The sequence below is a fragment of the Schistocerca americana genome, chromosome 4 (genome assembly GCF_021461395.2).
Source record: "Schistocerca americana isolate TAMUIC-IGC-003095 chromosome 4, iqSchAmer2.1, whole genome shotgun sequence".
Lineage (NCBI taxonomy): Eukaryota > Metazoa > Arthropoda > Insecta > Orthoptera > Acrididae > Schistocerca > Schistocerca americana.
Genome location: NC_060122.1, coordinates 251,805,899 through 251,823,142, shown reverse-complemented (window position 1 = coordinate 251,823,142; position 17,244 = coordinate 251,805,899). Strand labels below are relative to the sequence as shown.

The following is a 17,244-nucleotide window of genomic DNA, read 5'->3' as shown; positions in this document are numbered from 1 at the left end:
CCAGCACACAAGACCAGAAATTGCAGTAACAGTACAAACCAAAATGATGGTTTGATATTCAGTGAGGTTTCATCTTGGATGTCCTTAGAGAAGGACTGAATTGTTTGGGTGGAGGGGTGGAGGAGTGCCAAAGTTTTCCAATAATGTCATTCTGTTGCCCATTGCCCAATAAGCGAAATTATGTGATCATGCCACACACATTTTGCTCATTCCAGCAGTAATTTGCTTAGAATTCCCATTTTCGATTAGATGGTTTACGATTGCGCAATTTGGATCGCCAAGTTTTGGGGGCACACTCAGTAAATGATCTGGCGAATTTACGCTGGGAGCTCTGTAACATTCTGTTTGTGGGCGATGTGTTTATATGGGGTGGGCAAACTAAGCCTGTCCCAAAAAATACGAGTATTTCATGCACTTCAAGACAGGTAACCCAATTTAGATCATCCTTGCCTATGACAGATGATGTAACTTGGGTTGCCTATCTTAAGGTGCACTAAATATTTTCCAGGCCATTTCTACTCATATTTTGCCCGTCTTGTACACGGAGGAGGTGTGTAGGCAAAAGTTGGTATCAGAGAATCGACACTTAGTGCAGAGGATCACAACTGACCGTATTCAAGCATGAATTAATAGATGGAAAATTTCATAGTTTCCTTTTTGTTTGTAATCACTATTTGCATTGATCCAGCTGAACTCCATCTACTATAACAGGCAGTATAAATGATATTTAAAAATACAGATAACTACTTTGTCATGAATCACAAAAATAAATTTTAAATCTTTGTTTAGCCTTATTCTAGCGTTGAAGGCTTCATGCAGTGTATATTTATGAGATGACAATGATTTAATATGATGATAGTTATTAATTCATTATTAATTTCAACTAGAGCTTTTTACTCGTGTTCAATTGCTTGGGTCGAGGAAACGTGATACCCTGCAACATCTGCACTAGCACTAACAGCCTAACACAACATGTAAAGCAACTTAAACTTTACGACCTATGCAGATCACCACATATCAGGTTTGAAGTACCAGTGAAGGTGTGTCTTGTGTTCCAGTAAACGTTAGTATTATGTGGCGTTTATACAAAAACTGAGCATTTATATGGGATACTCTCACAAATATTCACATGTATCTTTAGTGTGTCATGTGTCAAAGAAATCAGAAAATTATGTACACAGTTAAAGTGTTATCACAGTTTTGTTGCATGTAGTCGAAATCTAACTGAATCATTAGGTTAATTTAAGTCCAAAGAACAATTACGCCTGCAATAGGGGGACAGTTACCCTTTTTATACACAACTGGTCTTCAAAACAAGGAAGATAGCGGATAATTTCAATTATATCACAAGGGCATAGAGAATGCCAAAGACGAGCATAGCATGTTGTCGTAGATTCATAGAGAGAAAGAGGTTGTTGTTGTGTTACACCTCGCCTACTCCCCAGTTCCTCACGTCTGACGAGCGAATTATAAGAGAATTCTCCAACCGTGTCTGCTTGCCAATACCTGACTGGCCTTGTCCACCAGTTACAGGAAACTGCCCCTACGCTCCTGGCAAATCACTTAGCTTTTCTAACGGTCGAATAATTACTGTTTGAAAGGCCAAAAATTGCTCTTGTACAAATGTAATGTTGAAGTAACTTCCACCTCACTGTCGTCAGAGTGTTTTTCCTTTTGTTGTTGTTGGTGTCAGTGTTCGGGCTGGATTGATGCGGCCCAGCAACCTCTTCATTCCCGAGTAGTACATGCAACAGAAGTCGGCAGTAATTATTTTCTGGATGTGTTATAACCTCTGTCTTCTTCTACAGTCATTCACTCTTAATTCACTCTAACCATGGAAGTCATTCTCTTAACTCATGTTCTGTCATCCTGCCCCTCTTCTTGTCAATGTATTCCGAATGTTCCTTTCTTCGCTGAGTCTGCGGTGCACCTTCTCATTTCCCATCCTAGTAGTTTCATTTATTTTTTAACAATCTTCTGTAGCACCACATCAGAGAAGTTTCAGTTTAGTCGTTTTCCTGTTTTCCTACAGTCCATGATGCGACACAATAAGATGTTCCAATCGTACATTTCCAGACATTTCTTCTTCAAAATGATGTTTTTGTTTGATACTAATAGATTTGGTCAGGAATTCTCTGTTTGTCTGAGGTAGTTTGCTTCTTTTTTGTACACCTTGTTTAGTTCGTCATACGTTATAGCGCTCCCAAGGTAGGAGAATTTCTTAACTTCGTTTACTTCTTGATCCTCAAGTCTGGTGTTACTATTTTTCCTAATCTCAAATCTGCTACTCCTCATTTTCGTCTTCTGTTTACCATCAATCCATACGCAGTACTCATTAGACTGTTCATTCCATTCAACAAGCCGGCCGGAGTGGCTGTGCGGTTCTGGGCGCTACAGTCTGGAGCCGAGCGACCGCTAAGGTCGCAGGTTCGAATCCTGCCTCGGGCATGGATGTGTGTGATGTCCTTAGGTTAGTTAGGTTTAATTAGTTCTAAGTTCTAGGCGACTGATGACCTCAGAAGTTGAGTCGCATAGTGCTTAGAGCCAGAGCCATTCAACACGTCCTGTAATTCTACCTCACTTGCATTCAGGATAACAATATAATCAGCGAGTCTTAACACTGACATCCTTTCACCCTGAGTTTTAGCTCCACTTCTGAAATTTTCTTTGATTCCTATCACTGCCTGTTCGATGTATGGATTAAACAGTGGCGGCAACAGACAGCATCCCTGTCTTACAGACTTTGAAACTAACATTTAGTTCTTGATCTACCATTCTTATCGTTCATCTTGGCGCACATATAGTATTTTACTCCTATTTACTATTGATTACTCTTTTTTTCAAATTGGCAAACATCTTGCAACATTCCGCACCGTCAACAAATAGTTTCTCTAGGTCCATAAAATCAATGGAAGTTGTTGTGAATTGGCAGGAGCCAATTCACGGGGTTTGGAGGAAGCCGAAAGGCACGCGTTTAAGCTCACGCAGGCTGGCGTGAGGTCTGGAACATTACAAGGAAATGAGAACTTAGAAAAACGGACGCAGTTGCTGTAATACTTAACTTTAATTTATAAGTGGTGTACAACGGTCTGACGGTACAGGCATCACAAGTTAAATATCTATTGATAATGGCGCCTTGCTAGGTCGTAGCAAATGACGTAGCTGAAGGCTATGCTAACTATCGTCTCGGCAACTGAGAGCGTAATTTGTCAGTGAACCATTACTATGAACGTCGGCTGTACAACTGGGGCGAGTGGCAGGACGTCTCACTAGACCTGCCGTGTGGCGGCGTCGGTCTGCAATCACTGACAGTGGCGAGACGCGGGTCCGACGTATACTAGTGGACCGTGGCCGATTTAAAGGCTACCACCTAGCAAGCGTGGTGTCTGGCGGTGACACCACAGAAGTGTCTTGATTTTTCTTAAGTTATGTTTCCGTTATCAAGCGGAGCTTCAGAACAGACTCTCTGGAAACTGTACCTTTCCTAAAGCCAGTTCCCTAATATTGTTTTCTGTTCTTCTGTATGTTATTCTTATCAGTAACTTTAATGCACGTTCTGTTAAACTGATTGTGTGATAGTTCTCGCACACGCCTGACAATGCAATTCTCGGGAATGTGTGGCCGATATTTTTCCGAAAGTTTGATGCTGTGTCTCCAGTTCGTAGGCTGCACAAACCGGCTTCTATAATCGTTTGACTGTCACCTGCTTCACAAAAAAAAATAATTAGATAAATTTATTTTTTCGAGCTGATATTTATAACTTTATGTCTACATCGTGCATGTCGGGGGGAAGACAATGGTGTAAATGGTTCTCTTGCCTCTCTTGTATTGCGAGTTTACAGTTAATATCACAGGATAAGAAGTTAGTATCTTCTTAAGTCCACGGTATTTACTGTACAATGGTTGACTACATGTTTCAGCATTTAACTCTTGTAAAATTATTCCTTGACGACGCTCTCGTCAACGTACAGCGTTCTTCCCTTTACCAATCGTCGAGACCTCGTTACTTACATGCCTAGCACAGATGACAGACAGTACTCGTCAGAGCACTAGCTCCTTGTATCTGCACAAGCCTCTTATCATCACTTCTTCACTTCGACAATCAAGGATAATGTAGATCGTGTTCCGACTTCGTAAGTAGCTACCGCTTTAATTTGTCTTATGATGCTTCTCTCCACGCTGCGTTATCTACACTCCTGGAAATGGAAAAAAGAACACATTGACACCGGTGTGTCAGACCCACCATACTTGCTCCGGACACTGCGAGAGGGCTGTACAAGCAATGATCACACGCACGGCACAGCAGACACACCAGGAACCGCGGTGTTGGCCGTCGAATGGCGCTAGCTGCGCAGCATTTGTGCACGCCGCCGTCAGTGTCAGCCAGTTTGCCGTGGCATACGGAGCTCCATCGCAGTCTTTAACACTGGTAGCATGCCGCGACAGCGTGGACGTGAAGCGTATGTGCAGTTGACGGACTTTGAGCGAGGGCATATAGTGGGCATGCGGGAGGCCGGGTGGACGTACCGCCGAATTGCTCAACACGTGGGGCGTGAGGTCTCCACAGTACATCGATGTTGTCGCCAGTGGTCGGCGGAAGGTGCACGTGCCCGTCGACCTGGGACCGGACCGCAGCGACGCACGGATGCACGCCAAGACCGTAGGGTCCTACGCAGTGCCGTAGGGGACCGCACCGCCACTTCCCAGCAAATTAGGGACACTGTTTCTCCTGGGGTATCGGCGAGGACTATTCGCAACCGTCTCCATGAAGCTGGGCTACGGTCCCGCACACCGTTAGGCCGTCTTCCGCTCACGCCCCAACATCGTGCAGCCCGCCTCCAGTGGTGTCTCGACAGGCGTGAATGGAGGGACGAATGGAGACGTGTCGTCTTCAGCGATGAGAGTCGCTTCTGCCTTGGTGCCAATGATGGTCGTATGCGTGTTTGGCGCCGTGCAGGTGAGCGCCACAATCAGGACTGCATACGACCGAGGCACACAGGGCCAACACCCGGCATCATGGTGTGGGGATCGATCTCCTACACTGGTCGTACACCACTGGTGATCGTCGAGGGGACACTGAATAGTGCACGGTACATCCAAACCGTCATCGAACCCATCGTTCTACCATTCCTAGACCGGCAAGGGAACTTGCTGTTCCAACAGGACAATGCACGTTCGCATGTATCCCGTGCCACCCAACGTGCTCTAGAAGGTGTAAGTCAACTAAGCTGGCCAGCAAGATCTCCGGATCTGTCCCCCATTGAGCATGTTTGGGATTGGATGAAGCGTCGTCTCACGCGGTCTGCACGTCCAGCACGAACGCTGGTCCAACTGAGGCGCCAGGTGGAAATGGCATGGCAAGCCGTTCCACAGGACTACATCCAGCATCTCTACGATCGTCTCCATGGGAGAATAGCAGCCTGAATTGCTGCGAAAGGTGGATATACACTGTACTAGTGCCGACATTGTGCATGCTCTGTTGGCTGTGTCTATGTGCCTGTGGTTCTGTCAGTGTGATCATGTGATGTATCTGACCCCAGGAATGTGCCAATAAAGTTTCCCCTTCCTGGGACAATGAATTCACGGTGTTCTTATTTCAATTTCCAGGAGTGTATTTCTAGTTCCGTCCAATCTTTCGTCATCAAGTCTCCTGTTTCTTGGTTGTTCGAAATGATTTCGCCAACCGAGTTTGATTCCACGGTCATCGCTCCGACCTTCATCTTGTGAACAATGTCTGTTTCTTGCATCAAGTCCCCAGCTCGTCGTCTCCCAGTCGCGTTCTTGCTCCCCGAACACGTGGTCTCGGATTCGACTCCCGGCGGGGTCAGGGATTTCCACCAGCCTCGAGATGAATGGGTATTTGTGTTGTCCTCATCATTTCATCATCATTGATGAAAGTCGTGCGATTGGACTGAGTAAAGGCTGGGAATTTGTACGGGCGCTGATAACCGCGCAGTTGAGCCCCCACAAACCAAACAACATCATCACCTTGCATCAACTTGTGAATCTTTTGACTGTAACAAATTCTGTAGTTTTGCCTTCTTTTTATATTTCTCATTGTGAACTGATCGCATGTTCTCACTTTCCCCTCTTTCGTAGTTGTGATCAACGTTTTTGACGTATACAGTTTTATAAACTATTAATTTTATCTTAGCAGAGGTGTTTCTTGGCGTAATCATATCTTTAAACTGCAATAGCTTCATCATGCATCTTTATTCTACATATACATCCACATGAATGCTCTGCAATTCACACTCAATTACCTGGTACACCGTTCATCAAACAAATTTCACACTATTTCTCTACTGTTCCACTCTCTAGCAGCGCGCGAGAGAAACGAACATAATTATCATTCAGTGAGAGCTCTGATTTATATTACTTTATTACAATGATCATTTCTTCCTACGTAGGTGGGTAAAAAAAAATATTTTCGCATTTTGAAGGAAAATATTGGGTATTGAAATTTTGTGACAAAGTTTTCGCCCCCAACGAAAACCCCTTTGTTTTAATGATTGTCATCCGAACTCGCATATTATATTCGTGACGCTCTCTTCCTTATTTCGCCATAGTAAAAAACAGCTGTCTTTCTTTGAAATTCTTAGGTGGTCTCCAGCAGTCCAGTCTGTCAAAGATCCCATACTGGACAGAAATACACTTGCAGAGGACGGACAGGCGTTGTGTAGGTAGTCTCCTTAGTAGAGCTGTCGCGTCTTCTAAGTTTTGTGCTAATAAAACGCAGTCTTTGGTTTGCCTTCCACACAACATTGTCTATTAAATCGATTCAATTTAAGTTGTTCCCAACTGTAGTTCCTAGTTATCTGGTTGAATTGAAAGCCTTCAGATTTGTGTGATTTATTGTGTAACCGAAATGTAGCAGATTCCGTTTAGTACTCAGTGTATGATCTCATGTTTTTCATTATTAAGGGTCAATTTCCATTTTTCGCGCCATATAGATGTCTTGCCTAAATCCATCCTTTGATATCATTTTAGACTTTTCTTCCTTGTCAAATATTTCCCCTAATACTTGAATTTTCTGATATGGGTAACCTTACCAACGCAGTTTGTTTTTCCAGTACTGTCTGTCGTTGTAGATAACTTCATCACCTCCGTCTGTGCCCTACTAATATTGAGACCAACCAACAATGCATCCCCCTCAACTCCCTGACCATTTCTTCTGTATCTCATTTATTTTTAGCTGTTACTAGTACATCATATGTGTAAACTATTTACTGCTTCCACTCAGTAGCAATCCTTGAAACTATTTTTGTCTATCTACCTCCTTAATATGTTTCTACAAAACTAGTTAAAATTATCATTCCTGGCAGTCGAATTACCTGTAATGCGTCTGTGACTCTTCTCCTGAAACTAACTTTCACCTTAGTACGCTTCGTACGTATTTCCTCGTCGCCTTGGTTGTATTTTCACTACGTACAGTAGAATGTGTAAGTTTTGTCGTTGCATGTTATCCGCTGCGAAGAGGTATTAATCACAACACTGGAGTTTTTGCATATTACTAGTTTAATCGTTAAAACCTTGAACTCAAGAGAATTTTAGCTTTTTACTACTTATGTTAAAGTTCAAATTCGGTTTTTCTATTTATTCGTAACTAAAAAGCATTCTTTTATATCATATTAAGGTTAAGACTTCAGCCTTCAAAAGACTTTGTGCACTGATTAATAAATCTGATATGTATAGACTGCCTACTGCCGAAGGCTGAAAGGACTTCACTTCGTGAATGCATCCAAGATTATGGATTCAGCCATGAAAATTGTTAAGATGGCGCTGTCTGAGAAGTTGCAAAAGAGGGTAAGTCATATATATACATATTTGTTTTCTACTTCTGCTTAATATAAGGGAATGTCTTTGGATCAATCCATAGAAATTCTAACAATTTACATTCGTGCTGCGCACAGATTTTTCTCTATGTTTAGCCTCATGACTCACACGCAGCACTGAAAGTTACAATATTTCATTTTACAATATACGATATACAGAGTTGTATTAAGCTACCGTGTCCAAGTAAATAACTACGCAATACGACTGCGTCAAAGCTACGTCGTTTTATCGCTTACGATGAAATACTTATGTTTACAAATTATTTCCAAATGGTGTCAGTCTAGGAAATCTCGTAAGCTTAACAAATTAATGATAACAACACACATTCAGATACAATACCAACAGTCGGTAGAGAGACCGATAACTAGAAAACAAAAAAAAATCCAGATAAATGACCGCACTGGCGCAGGATCTGAGACGCTGAAATGTTTACTTATCCAGAAACATTCCTAGCAGAAAAGTATCACACCTATCAGGAAAATTAAAGTCGAGTGAAGAACAGTATTTTTAAAAACATTTTTAAATTTCGTAATTTGCCGGCGCCGTTTCACATCTTTATATAATATGACTAGTTTCGATCGCCCTGGATCATATTCAGATCTGAAGATAAGGTAAGCTGAATATGTATTAGCGATTATTTGACAAAATGTAGCCAAACATTGTACATAGTTCTTTAATCTATCTATGTAGTTGCATCAGCAACCCGAAACGTCTGTATCGGAAGTACACACCAGGATACTGTTTTACGCCCAACTGTGGTCCACGTTTTAAGTCGGTAACTGATAGAATGACGGGAGAGGGGCAAAAGTGCAAAGTGGGAGGGGAGAAAACGTGGGAGATGGGGATTGGGGGAGGGGTAGAAACTCAGGAAGGGGGAGTGGGAGGGATGGGGAAGGACGTCATGACGAATTTACAATTTGTAAAACACTCAAGTTACTAGGATAAAAAAAGGACGACTTAGACTGAAATTGTAATGAGTAAAACAGTTGAGAGCTGTCCTTAAAATATTAATAGTTTAGAACAATGGATGTGTAAACTGTAAAACGTAACTAGTAAAATCATAAATTTACAATCACGTGAAGTAACTTAAATTCAACTTTCTTAATGTAATAAAAGTGTAAAATATAAGAAGCATGAAAATATAAAATATCAATTAAGTATGACCCTCACACCCTCTTTCCTATAATTTGTGTTGCTTTTCACAGTTTCACTTTCAAACTTTTGTAATACATTTTATAATTCTATAATCTTTATCGTGGTCACCACACAGCTGACGTATTTAGATGATTGATGGGGTCTTTTTTATTAATAATTATATTTTTATACTAGCCTGAAAAACTGTATCAACCAATGTTATTCCCATAAAAGGTGTCAGAACTATCTGCAACAGCAAATGGTTCAAATGGCTCTGAGCACTAAGGGGCTTAACATCTGAGGTCATCAGTCCCCTAGAACTTTGAACTACTTAAACCTAACTAACCTAAGGACATCACACACATCCATGCCCGAGGCAGGATTCGAACCTGCGACCGTAGCGGTCGGGCGGTTCCAGACTGTAGTGCCTAGAAGCGCTCGGCCGGCTACAACAGCAAATGAAACGTAACAAACATCATACCTATAGTTAGCTAACAAAGCGTAAGGTAGTCATTGAGTAGTGAATCCGGCTGCACATGGAATACCTGAAGAATTTCGTGGAGTCCCTTACTCAGCAAACTGCTACCGTTATGAAGACTTGATGCTGTTATAGACAGTGTTAGATGCTTGGAATGATTTCTGTTGCGAATTCGTAGTCCCGGTTTGTGTGTATGTTGGGTTTTCGATAGCAGACTGAAAAGGAACGAGTTAGCACGTAAATATCATTGATGACAATTAGCACTGATGGCAGCTAATGACATCTACCGGATACTTTCAGGTCGAATTTGTTGTGCATATTAGGAGTGTGACGTACTAGGGACGTCTTGTTTTTGTAATAAATCATTGGAATTCTAACTGATCTACGCCAGGGGACTGATCACGTCAGAAGTTAAGTCCCATAGTGCTCAGAGCCATTTGAACCATTTGAACTAACATACACATAGAATATTAGGTTTACCAGACTCTTGTAGAGTAATGTCACATATTTTTCTATTGACGGGATATGAGGAACAACATCCGCTTAGATTAGTTTCCGCAATAAATCCTTAAAATGATATTACAAAACGTCTTAAGTGGATAATTTATTGCTGCTACTAATGTGTTATTCAGGACACTGTCATTATTTTCGTATCTTTTTTCAATAGTATATATTCGTGTTCATTCATTTCAATTTCAAGAGATGTTCGAGTATTCAGGTGGTTCATGGCTGTGTGGCAATGTCTTAGTGGTATACTAGAAAGTTTTTGGACTGTTTTATGCCATACTGCGTGTTTGTTGCAGGTGTTCGTGCACCTTCCAGGATCGACATCTCTGTTCGATCATGTGCAGCGTGACTGCTTACCAGACGAGCTGGGAGGCACTGCTGGACCTGTTGACAAACTAGCTTGTAAGCAACTCCTCTAACTGTTCAGCAAATTCGTCAGCGGCTGCCTAACAACTGTATTTAAAAACCACCTGCTGCTTACTTTAGTTATTTCAGCTAATCCTGAAATAGTTTCAGATTACGAAACACAGTACATAAGGGTTTTGGATTTCTTATGCAACAAAATATTCCCTGCCCTGGTCTCTAATACCCCATATAATACATGTAAAAGTACAGGAGGCATTATTTTTATTTTTGCACAACGCAGAAAATATCATTTTACCCAGCACACCTCACAGAACATCTACAGCATAGTTGCTGCGGATGGTGTGACACCTCCTTCTCCTAAAATTTAGGCGCGAAATTAATTAAATGTGGTTGAATACCAAGTGGTATGTTCAATAATAATTTAATTCTTACAGTTTGTCTCAGGCGGACAACTGAAATAAAAGGACTTAAATGAGAATCCCTTGGAAAAATTTTAGTTACTAGTAAAAATGCATAATGGAGGCCCTAGATTTAGAATCTGATTGAATTAAAAAACGTGTATCTCCGCTACGGGCGCCTCTAGTAAAACAACTGAAACAAAACGATAAAGCAAAGGTTAAAAATTTGTCTCAGCTTTACACAGTGACTTAAAAATTGCACGCTACCTACCGACATTAAATACTGACACTACCGTACGAATTTCACTCTACCTTTTATCAATGAACTAAAAGCCGAATATATTTTTTCAGTTATCGCAATACTGCAGACACTGTCCCTCGTAGACATTGCTGCGTAGCAGTCTTCAAAACACATTAATGTCAACTGCAAAAGTCCTCGCACAATGAGGAACCAGTCAGTCCAGAACGAAAGCAATTCAACGATGAGTATTACAACTTATTTTCCTTCCTTTTTCTGTGATAAAGGCGAGTCGTACTCCCCGTGCTTCTTAGGTCACGGCTCGGCGACTCCATTGCATTGTTATCCGTTTCCCCCGACGAGAAACTGAGTGGCTGCCGAGACACTAACTGATATTTTTTCAACGTTATTAGTGAAAGGAGTCTTCCCTCTACCATCATTCAGAACAGTTTCGCAAACATTAGCCAAGTTTTGAGAGTGAAATTAATGTTTTAGCGGAGAATAAAAAAAACATTTGTAGCTGTACTTTTACAGTTGTATTAGGTCAACGAGACTATTTCCAAATTCGATATCACACGTCTTCGTTGCACTTCAGTTCAGCATCTACTCGAAGACTCCGAAAGGCAAAATACATATAACTATTCAAGAACAATTACTTCAGCCCTCTGTTGGACAGCCGCATGATTGTTAGTTTGTATACGTCTGCATTTCTTGGTCTAGATCACAGAGAAGATTGAAGAACGACTGCGCTCCTTTACGAGCCACAAAAGCCTAGTAAAGAAATGTGAACTGAGAAACGCTGCTTGAAACAAGTATAAAGGTCAGCTTAAAGGTAATGCTTACGCAAATACAGCTCTACCACATATAGGCACTACATTTGGTATAAATCGTGTGCAAAGAACTTTTATTTATCTATTTAATGTCTTACGTCAGGTCAAGATTTCACTCATGCAGTACCTTTCTTCCACATAGTTGCTTAACATATAACAATTACGGTATGACAAGCAGTATTAGAATGATTTGAATGTTATAGTGGTAATGGAAGTAAATACACTGAAGAGCCAAAGGAACTGGTACAAGCTGTCTAATGTCGTGTATGGCCTCCGCGAGCACGCAGAAGAGCGGCAACACGAGGTGGCATGGACTCGACTTAAGTCTGAGGTAGTGCTGGAGGGAACTGACTCCATGAATGCTGCAGGGCTGCCCATAAATCCGTAAGAGTACGAGAGGTAGAGACCTCTTCTGGACATCACGATGCAAGGCATCCCAGATATGCTCAGTAATATTCATGGCTATGAAGTTCGGTGGCCAGCGGAAGTGTTTAGTCCTAGAGACACTCTGTAGCAATTTTGGACACGTGGGGGCGTCGCATTGTCCTGTTAAATGGTTGAAATGGCTCTGAGCACTACGGAACTGAACATCTGAGGTCACCAGTCCCCTAGACTTAGAGCTATTTAAACCTAACTAACCTAAGGACATCACACCCATCCATGCCCGAGGCAGGATTCGAAGCTGCGACCGTAGCAGCCGCGTGGTTCCAAACCGAAGCGTCTAGAAACGCTCGGTCACAGCGGCTGGCTTGTCCCGTCAGATTAGCCGAAGTTCGTCAGAATGCGCAGTGCACGTGAATGGACGCGGGTGATCATACAGGATGCTTACTTACGTGTCACCTATCAGAATCATTTCTAGAAGTATCAGTCGTCCAATATCACTTTAACAGCACACTCCCCGCACTATTACAGAGTCTGCACCAGCTTGAACAGTCACCTTCTTACATGCAGAGCTCATGGATTCATGAGGGTGTTTCCATACCCGTATAAGTGCATCCTCTCGATACAATTTGAAACGAGACTCGTCCGACCAGGCAACATGTTTCCAGTCACCAACAGTGCAATGTCGATGTTGATGGGCTGAGGCGAGGCGTAAAGCTTTGTTTTGTGCAGTACTCAATGGTACACGAGTGAGCCTTCGGCTCCGAAAGCCCATATCGATGATGTTTCAGTGAATGGTTCGCACGCTGACAGTTTCTGATGGCCCAGCATTGAAATCTGCAGCAATTTTCGGAAGGGTTGCACTTCTGTCACGTTGAACGATTCTCGTCAGTCGTCGTTGGTTCCGTTTTGTAGGATCTTTCTCCGGCGCAGCGATGTCAGAGTTTTGATGTTTTACCTCATTCCTGATATTCACGGTACACTCCTGTAATGGACTTATAGAAAAAACCTAACTTTGTCCCTACCTGGGAGATGCTGTGTCCCATCACTCGTGCGCCGACTATAACACCACATTCAAAATCACTTAAATCTTGATAACCTTCATTGTACCAGTAATAACCGATCTAACAACTGTGCCAGACACTTGTCTTACATAGGCGTTGCCGACAGCACGCCGTCTTGTGCCTGTTTAAATATCTCTTATTTAAATACGCAAGCCTATACCAGTTTCTTTGGCGCTTTAGTGTAATACTGACTATGGACATAAAGTTGCTACTGGCAGTACTTGTCCTGCTGCTGCGTCAAATAACGATAATAGTCATAATAATAATAATAATAATAATAATAATTACAGAGACAGATAAGTAAAGGATTTATGGGTGTACAATATAGATGTTTTCTGATACAGCCAGTTCTGGGGAACGGAAAATTATGCGGGCTGCGCCAGCTAAGAATACTGGAAATGGGAATGATCTGGGTGGAAAGAAAAATGTACAAGGGAATATACAACTAACGAATAGATTACGTTGTTACATAGACTTACAAAATTCACATTGCTTATGTAGCACAAAGCACGGAAGTAACTTAAAAATGTTTTGCAGAGATTAGCCAGCACAGTGATAGTTAAGGACTGATAGTGGCAGCTACTGAAGTCCCGAGTAGTTGTGTACGTTCGAAAACTAAACTATTGTCCCTATTCCAGACCAGCTTATTACGGGAGCCAACCGTGAGTGGCTGCTGGAGAAGGACAAGTACATGTCAGACGAGAGCAGACGCCCCGCCGAGAACCGCTACGCCGACAACATCTACGGCATTGCAGGCTCATTTAAGAAATTGTCCGTGGACTGACACAACTCTTCTGTTACAGACAGAGATGAAAGTTTTGTACACATGTATATATTGTACAGTTTATTCTGTAGATATTAGAATAAAAATTAAAATAAACGGTTTTACAATAAATCTTGTGATTCTAGTTTTATTATTTATTGCTTTACTCACACATGGATTTCATTTATATAACGGAAACAGCATAAGCAAATCGACACGGCTACGTCAGCTACGTCATTCAAGACCACGACAGGTGTTCAGTACAGCTCCCTTTTGGAGATTCCAATGGGTACAGTGATGATGTCGTAGGCCCCATAGGCCCTTCCCAATGCGTTTTGACAAAATGATAGAATTCGATATGATCACACGCGCGATATGTGCAGACTCCTGTTTATGTGTAGGTTTCATCTGTGTCATACAAATTAACAAAACAAGATAATGTACAAGGTACGTCTGAAAGTTCAATAAATGCTCACATAAAATAAAAGAAAGAAGAGTTACAAATGAAATGCGTTTATTGGCGTTCAAAGTAATCAGCATTTGTTACAACACTCTTCTTCTGGAGACTGTCAGCTATTGCTTCTTGCAGAATCACCAGAAGCCCGATGGCATGCAACGTCCACAAATGTTCCTGATCAATAGTGCCTACACTGTCTTTGCTTACCTTCAGTTCTTCTGCAGTAATTCTCTCAAATATAGCTGCCAATCACCCGACTCAACCCTCCGTCGCACTCGTGTCATTGCAAAACGGAGCTCAAAATGGAGCAACACGTTAACATGTTTTGCTTCAAATCTGGGGAAACGGCGACGCAGGGATATGCAACGTTAGTGCAAGGGTGTGGTGTTGAAACAGTAGTAAAATATATATGTTTATGTGTTTAAATGCCGTGGAGCTTAATAAAGACGATTATTCTCAACAAACCATAAGGACATACAGTTGCTTGAACGGAAACAACCTGTTTCGGCAATTTTATAAAATTTTCCTTGGTGAACGCCCGCTTGGAAGTATCATCTCCATATTCAACTACACCTACGGTTATAACTATACGATAGGAGAGCTGAGGTTGACTGTTTACCATGGATGACCTCCAATTTTAGCGTACACAGCATAGTTTTTATAAAGTATGGAGATATGTGTCTTCAGGCAACTTTTACGCCCCCCTTAGCTAAAGGACATATTATTACCAAGCTGGAGACAATACACAATGAGCCGGCCAGAGTGGCCGAGCGGTTCTAGGCGCTTCGGTCTGGAACTGCGCGACCGCTACTGTCGCAGGTTCGAATCCTGCCTCGGGCATGGATGTGTGTGATGTCCTTGGGTTAGTTAGGTTTAGGTAGTTCTAAGTTCTAGGGGACTTATGACCTTAGATGTTAAGTCCCATAGTGCTCAGAGCCATTTTTGAACCAATACACAATGGATCGGGTAATTGGTCCCTGCGCAGCACTGTTTCCGTGTGTAAATGATGACTTGTATCATTCTTTTCACTAATTTATTATAGCATATAATTACGTCACTTGGGCAGTTATTGGTAATTTCTTATCGCTATTGCCGGCCGCGGTGGTCTAGCGGTTCTAGGCGCTCAGTCCGGAACCGCGCGACTGCTACGGTCGCAGGTTCGAATCCTGCCTCGGGCATGGATGTGTGTGATGCCCTTAAGTTAGTTAGGTTTAAGTAGTTCTAAGTTATAGGGGACTGATGACCACAGATGTTAAGTCCCATAGTGCTCAGAGCCATTTGAACCAATCTTATCGCTATTGCAGCCGTAATCACCTACTCTGATGCGCAACAGAAACTGGCAAAACCATGCGTATTCAAATACAGATATATGTACACAGGCAGAAAACGGCGCAGCGGCCTACAACGCCTATATAAGACAAGAAGTGTTTGGCGCAGTTGTTAAATCTGTTACTGCTGCTACAGTGCAGGTTATCAAGATGTAAGTGAGTCCGAACGTGGTGTTATAGTAGGCATAAAAGTGATGGGACATAGCAGCGTCGCGGTAGAGATGAAGTGAAGATTTTCTCATACGATCATTTCACGAGTGTACCATGAATATCCGGATTCCGGTAAAATATCAAATCTCCGACATCGCTGCGGCTGGAGAAATATCCGCCAAGAACGGGATCAACGACAACTGAAGAGATTCGTTCAATGTGACACAAGTGCAACCTGAGACGTGGGACTTGGGGAAAGTAGGAAAGGTGTGGACCGGACCTAATCAGTTGCCGTTGGTTGCACAGGAAACATATGCACTTTATTTTAAAACAAAAAACAAAACTCTCAACAATCACTTTTAAAAGGTTTTACTACACTGGCGGCTGAACGCCTTATAGAATTATTGCGAGTTATTGTCGGCTGAAGGCTACAAGCAATGATACACAGAATCTACGGCTGAAGGCTTGATTAAGAAGGCTCAAAATTATTCGTTGGCTGAAGGCCAGAAGCAGTTTCAAAAACCCACAACGGCTGAAGGCCTGAATTACCAATAAAGTGTACAATTACACGTTAAAAATACCATTAACCCTTTTAACAATCTTAGTAACTGTAACAAGTTATAGTGACGGCTGAAGGCCTTATCAAGACAGAACTGAAACTATTTGTCAGTTGAAAGCCACAAGCAATGTTACAAACATTTAACGGCTGAAGGCGAGCAGCAATTCAGAATACACAACGGCTGAAGGCCTGAATTACAAGTAGGGCAGTTACACATTAACAAATACTAAGATATTTTCTTCTTAACAATCAAAACACTAACAAGCTATAGTAACGGCTGAAGGCCTCATTAAGAAAAAACTGCAAATATTGGTCGGCTGAAGGCCACAAGCAATGTTACACACAATCAACGGCTAAATTTTCAGAATGCTCAACGGCTGAAGGCCTTAATTACAAGTAAGGAAGGCAGTTGCATGTTAAAATACTAAATCGTTTTTAAAAAAGCCTTAACGAACTGTAACAGGCTATAGTGATGCCTGCAGGCCTTATTGAGAGACAACTGGAAATAAATTGTCGTCTGAAGGCCACAAGCAGTGTTACAAACAATTAACAGCTGAAGGCCGGAATTGCAAGTGGGGAAGGCAATAACATATTGAAACATTAGGGTAAATTTTAAACAATTCTGATAAATTGTCCAAATAAGACGGAGTGATCCACAGAGTGCTCCCTGGATCAGCTGTGTGAGCGATGAGACAGCCATCTAAGAGTTGTACTCATGTAACAGGTTGGCAACTCACACTAGAGGCAGCTTATGC

The 17,244-nt window shown here is 42.0% G+C and overlaps 1 protein-coding gene across 1 annotated transcript in view; it reads left to right on the top strand.

Moving 5' to 3' along the window:
- Window positions 1-17,244, top strand: part of LOC124613984 — a 140,488-nt gene that overhangs the window by 60,029 nt on the left and 63,215 nt on the right. The window contains exons 6-7 of the mRNA XM_047142771.1: window positions 7,696-7,806; window positions 10,252-10,357. Coding sequence (XP_046998727.1) covers window positions 7,696-7,806; window positions 10,252-10,357 — 217 coding nt within the window. The remainder of the gene's footprint in view (window positions 1-7,695; window positions 7,807-10,251; window positions 10,358-17,244) is intronic.